Below are 5,640 nucleotides of genomic sequence, written 5' to 3' on the forward strand. Positions count from 1 at the left end.
GGAAGAGCCCTGCTCAGGGAATTTACATCTGAGCTCTCCGACTGGAACTCACCTCTCCCAGAGGACAAACTAAGCAGGTGGGAAATTTGGAGAGATTCACTTCAAGATCTAAAACAGCTTCATGTTCCACGTATGTACACAACCATCTCACTCACTCAAGTAGTGTACATGGAATTCTGTGTGTTCTCAGATGCATCAGCTAAGGCCATTGGTGCTGTGGCGTATTTGAAAGTGGCTGAGGAAAATGGGCGAATTGAGGTAGGGTTTGTTATGGGCAAAGCAAAGCTAGCACCTCAGTGTGGGCCTACAATCCCAAGACTTGAGCTGTGCACCGCTGTCTTGGCAGTAGAATTGGTAGACCTCATTCAAGATGAGCTAGACCTGAAGTTCGATGCCATCAAGTTCTACACAGACAGTAAAGTAGTCCTCGGCTATATTTGCAATGAGTCCAAAAGATTCTATGTGTACGTCCACAATAGGGTTTGACGCATCCGGCAGTCCTCAAAGCCTGAACAGTGGCACTATGTACGTACAGAGGAAAACCCTGCTGACCATGCATCTAGATCCTTACCTGCATCCTGCCTGGTGCAGTCCTCTTGATTCACTGGACCCTCCTTCTTATGTCAGCCACCTGCAGAAAAAACACAAACAAGCCAGATATTTGAGCTAATCCAACCTGAGGAAGACCCAGAAATTTGTCCACAAATACATACCTGTGTTACCAACCTTGTAGAACCTGCACTTACCTCTGACCGCTTCCATCGCTTCTCCACCTTTACCTCCCTGGTAAGAGCAGTTGCATTCCTTTACCATTACCATGAGCAGGTGAGACATCAGGGTCGTCACCTGACAGAAGGAGCAATTAGTGCAGCAGGGTTCTGGATCTTGGGAGGCAAGACATTAATCAATTCGGTACTCCGCAAATGTGTAACGTGCCGCAAGTTGCGTGAAAGCTGGAAGAGCAGCGCATGGCGGACCGCCCACCTGAACGTCTCATAACCTGCCCTCCTTTTACATATGTGGGGCTTGATTGCGGCACCAACTTTATTGGAGCATGCAAGGAGCTGGGAATACCTCACTGACTGAGCTACCTCAGTGAGCAGGGATGCAGCTGGGAATTCAACTGCCACATGCCTCTCATATGGGAGGCTCCTGGGAGCGCATGATCGGATGTTTCTTCAACAGAACACCCACAATGTGCTTTGCATGCTGATGGCTGAGGGCACGGCAATCATGAATGCACGTCCACTACTACCTGTGTCAGTGGACCCAGAAAAACCCTTCATACTCTCACCATCACTGCTCCTTACGCAGAAGGCTGGAGTTCCACCTCCACCTGGAGACTTCACAGACAAGGACCTGTACACAAAGCAATGGAGACGAGTGCAAGCTCTTGCAAACCAGTTTTGGGCTCGCTGGAGTCGTGAATACGTACCTTCTTTACAACACAGACAGAAGTGAACAGTGACACGTAGGAATCTTCAAGTTGGTGACGTAGTTCACCTGGAAAAGATGGACATGTAAGGAAGGTCAAAGTGAAGACAAGTAGTAGTAGCAGTAGTAGTGGTAGTAGTAGCAGTCACAGTAGTAGTGATAGTAGTTGTAGTAGTAGTACCAATAGTAGTAGTAGAAGTAGTAGTGGTAGTGGTAGTAACAGTAGTAGTAACAGTAGTAGTAGACATAGTAGTGGTAGTAATAATAGTAGTAGTAGTAACAGTAGTAGTAGTAGTGGTAGTATTAGTAGTAGTAGTACCAATAGTAGTAGTAGAAGTAGTAGTGGTAGTGGTAGTAACAGTAGTAGTAACAGTAGTAGTAGGCATAGTAGTGGTAGTAATAATAGTAGTAGTAGTAACAGTAGTAGTAGTAGTGGTAGTATTAGTAGTAACAATAGCAGTAGTAGTAGTAGTTGTAGTAGTAGTATCAGTAGTGGTTGAAGTAGTAGTGGTAATGGTAGTAGTAACAGTAGCAGTGGTAGTGGTAGTAGTTGTAGTAGTAGTAAAAGTAGTATTACAAGTAGTAGTGGTAGTAGTAGTAGTAGTAACAGTAGTAGTAGAAGTAGTAGTGGTAGTAGTAACAGTAGTAGTAATACTAGTGGCACTAGTAACAGTAGTAATAGTAGTAGTGGTAGTGGTAGTAGTAACAGTAGTAGTAATAGTAGTGGTAGTAGTTGTAGTAGTGGTAGTAGTAGCAGTGGTAGCAGCAGTAGTGGTAGTAGTAGCAGTAGTAACAGAAGTAGCGGTAGTAGTGGTAGTAGTAACAGTAGTAGTAGCAGTACAAGTGGTAGTAGTAGTAGTAACAGTAGTAGTAGTAGTAGTAGTGATAGTGATAGTAGTGGTAGTAGAAGTAGCAGTAGTAGTAGTAGTGGTAGTAGCAGTGGAAGCAGTAGTAGTAGTAGTAGTCATAGTGGTAGTAGTAAAAGTAGTAGAAATAGTAGTTGTAGTAGTGGTAGTAGTAACAGTAGTAGTAATAGTAGTTGTAGTAGTGGTAGTGGTAGTAGTAGCAGTGGTAGCAGTAGTAGTAGTAGTAGCAGTGGTAGTAGTAGTAGTAGTGGTGGTTGTGGTTGGGGTAGTAGTAGCAGTGGTAGTAGTAACAGTAGCAGTAGTAGTAGTAGTAGTAGCAGTGGTAGTAGTAGTAGAAGTGGTAGTGGTAGTAGTAGTAGTAGTAGTAGTGGTGGTGGTGATGGTAGGGTTAGTAGTAGCAGTAGTGGTAGTAGTTGTAGTAGTAGTAATAATACAGTAACAATTATAACAGTAACATTTGAACCCAAACAATAATTATTGGACAGAACAGATCAGGTGTTGATGTAAATCTGCTGAGCTGCATTACTGACATACAATCTCATCTCCAGAAGGATGAATAAATATGTTGCATATTCTAGCTAATGATTGATTTGGCTAACATGTAATGCTAATGCTAGTTAGCCAGAGAAACTTATACAGGCATAAATGACATGATGAGAATTTTGATTTTTGATTGTGATGATGAATATTATTTCATAATTTTGAAATAATATTTCTACCAAAAAGACTTGAGAGACACTTCAAGTAAAGTCATGTCAAATAAAAATTTTATAGTGCTTTGTACAACAGGAGTTGTTACAAAGGTGTTTAACAGGAAAGAAAATCTAGATCCAAGTCCTCATGAGCAAGCCAGTGGCATCAGTGCCAACGTAAAACTTCCTAAGAGCAAGAGGAAGAAACCTTGAGAGGAACAAAGACCCAAAAGTGGAACCCATTCTATTCTGTATACATCGGATAGCAGTACACGGTTTTGGATGCAGCCACAGTGCAGAATATCCAGCACACTCAAACAATCTCGCAATGCACTGCAATAAGTAGTGTTCAACTGATGTACCCTAGCAGACAGAGGATACCCATAATGCACTTCATTGTTTGTTACGCTGAAGGCTGTTCATTTTTCAAAGTTAAAGCTGTCTCCATCCACTTTCAGTGGAACAGTTTTCATGTTTCCCTTCAAAAATGTCAGTATTTTGAGAGAGCAAGCGCTCACAGGTGAGCAGATGTTCCAGTTGTGGAAATAAGCTACAGTGTAGTACAGTAGTAGTAGAAGTAGTAGTGGTAGTGGTAGCGGTAGTCGTAACAGTAGTAGTAGCAGTAGTAGTGGTAATAGTAGTAACAGTTTTAGTAGTAGTAGTAGTAGTAGTAGTAGTAGTAGTAGTATTAGTAATGGTAGTGGCAGTAGTAGTAGTAATAGTACTAGTGCAGTGGTAGTAGTAGTAGTAACAGTAGTAGTAGTAGTGGTAGTAGTAGTAGTAGTAACAGTAGTAGTAGTAGTAGTAGTAGTAGTAGTAGTAACAGTAGTAGTAGTAGTAGTAGTAGTAGTAGTAGTAGCAGCAGTAGTAGTGGTAGTAGTAGTAGTAGTAACAGTAGTAGTAGTGGTAGTAGTAGTAGTAGCAGTAGTAGTAGTAACAGTAGCAGTAGTAGTGGTAGTAGTAGTAGTAGTAACAGTAGTAGTAGCAGTAGTAGTAGTAACAGTAGCAGTAGTAGTGGTAGTGGTAGTGACTCAGAGGTGAGCAGATGTTCCAGTTGTGGAAATAAGCTACAGTGACGCTAACGACCATGACCACATGGCACACTCCCTGCCAGTATGTGTGCATCTTCACCTTTTTGCCAACTAGTATATTGTTAACAAGTTGTTTCAATACTTCAAGCTAACATGGCTAGTCTAGCTTTTTGGTTATAGTTATTTTTACATATCCATGGTTTTGTCACTCTGTAGAAGTTAGCTGACGTTATTGTACTACAATAGCTATGAAGGAATTCTTCCACACAGAATGCAAAGACTCCTACACTGTTGTGTGTTTGGTGGTCTCCAACAATTTTGAATTTCAATTATGGCAACTATGACAATAAAGTGATGAAATGATCTTTCCTAGGTGAGCTGAAGTGATACGAACACTGAAATTAATAATTGTCTGCAAGGCAATAGCAGAATTTGTTTTTTGCTTTAGTTTTTTTTTTTTTTTTGCAAAAAGGGCCTATTAGGTCTGTCACAAAACATACAATTTTCTCTGACCATTAATTGTCATCAAAATAATTGTAATTAATGATTTAATTGCTTTTTCTTGTTCATTCAGTGGATATATTAAAGTACAAGCCCAAAGTGGCCAAAGTGGCTTATTGGCCATCTTGTTCCTAGTTTAGCTGGTATGTGTTGAATTGGCACTCAAACAAACATCTTAGTTTAAATGTGAATTTAGGCAAAAAGTTATATTTTTTTCTTGTGATTGAAAATAATGGCAAAAAAAATCCTGTCATTCATTTCTGCTTTCAAAGGTTCCATCATTCTTCTCAAAGAACGCTGTCTTTTATTGACATTACACAACCCTTCACACTCATTCAAATTCACATTATGTACATGATTTCACAGCCTAATAATACACGGCTTAAAGTTATTGTGATGTCTAATGTTGAAAATGATAATTATGATAATATTCAATTATTTTGATTATGTAATAATTGTGATAGATCAAGAGCCTATACCACTATCTCATATGGAACCTAGTGATGAACAAATCCATGTACTACAGGGATAGTACTACACTACAGTGGTGTAGTGTAGTGGATAACACCTCTGCCTTCTACGCTGGGGGCAGTCGTGGGCTGGAGGTTAGGGAACCATCCTCATGACCGGAAGGTCGCCGCTTCAATCCCCAGAGCCAACAGCACATGACTGAGGTGTCCTTGAGCAAGACATCTAACCCCCAACTGCTCCCCAGGCGCTGCGGATAGGGCTGCCCACCGATCCGGGCAAGTGTGCTCACTGCCCCTAGTGTGTGTGTGTGCTCACTAGAGTGTATGTGGTGTTTCACTTCACGGAGGGGTTAAATGCAGAGGTGAAATGTCCCCGTTGTGGGATGAATAAGGGTCACTTAATCTTAATATTCACTTAAAAGAGGCCCCAAATGTTCTGTACTACCTCTTGCTGGGATGAAGCAATCTGAACAAAACAACATGCAACGTGTTCTTCAGTATATGGAGCTTTGAACAGGCCAGGATGCCTCTGCATCGGAATGAGGAGGTTCCATTTTAAATACAGAAGAGGAGTTTGAAATAATTAAATACGGGGTCAGTGTTAGAGACTTTCAAATATTTTCCACATAATACATTAAAGTAACAA

The 5,640-nt window shown here is 41.0% G+C and overlaps 1 protein-coding gene across 1 annotated transcript; it reads right to left on the bottom strand.

Moving 5' to 3' along the window:
- Nucleotides 1-623: 623 nt before the first annotated feature.
- Nucleotides 624-2,717, bottom strand: LOC119263880 (integumentary mucin C.1-like; the record flags this gene model as incomplete). Its single annotated transcript, XM_037540669.1, has 5 exons — nt 624-631; nt 747-884; nt 1,256-1,359; nt 1,445-1,503; nt 1,575-2,717. Coding segments are annotated over 5 exons (1,452 nt in total), but the record flags the coding sequence as incomplete, so codon positions are not given.
- Nucleotides 2,718-5,640: the final 2,923 nt, after the last annotated feature.

This window comes from Pygocentrus nattereri, chromosome 8 (assembly GCF_015220715.1).
Source record: "Pygocentrus nattereri isolate fPygNat1 chromosome 8, fPygNat1.pri, whole genome shotgun sequence".
In the NCBI taxonomy this organism is placed as follows: Eukaryota; Metazoa; Chordata; class Actinopteri; order Characiformes; family Serrasalmidae; genus Pygocentrus; species Pygocentrus nattereri.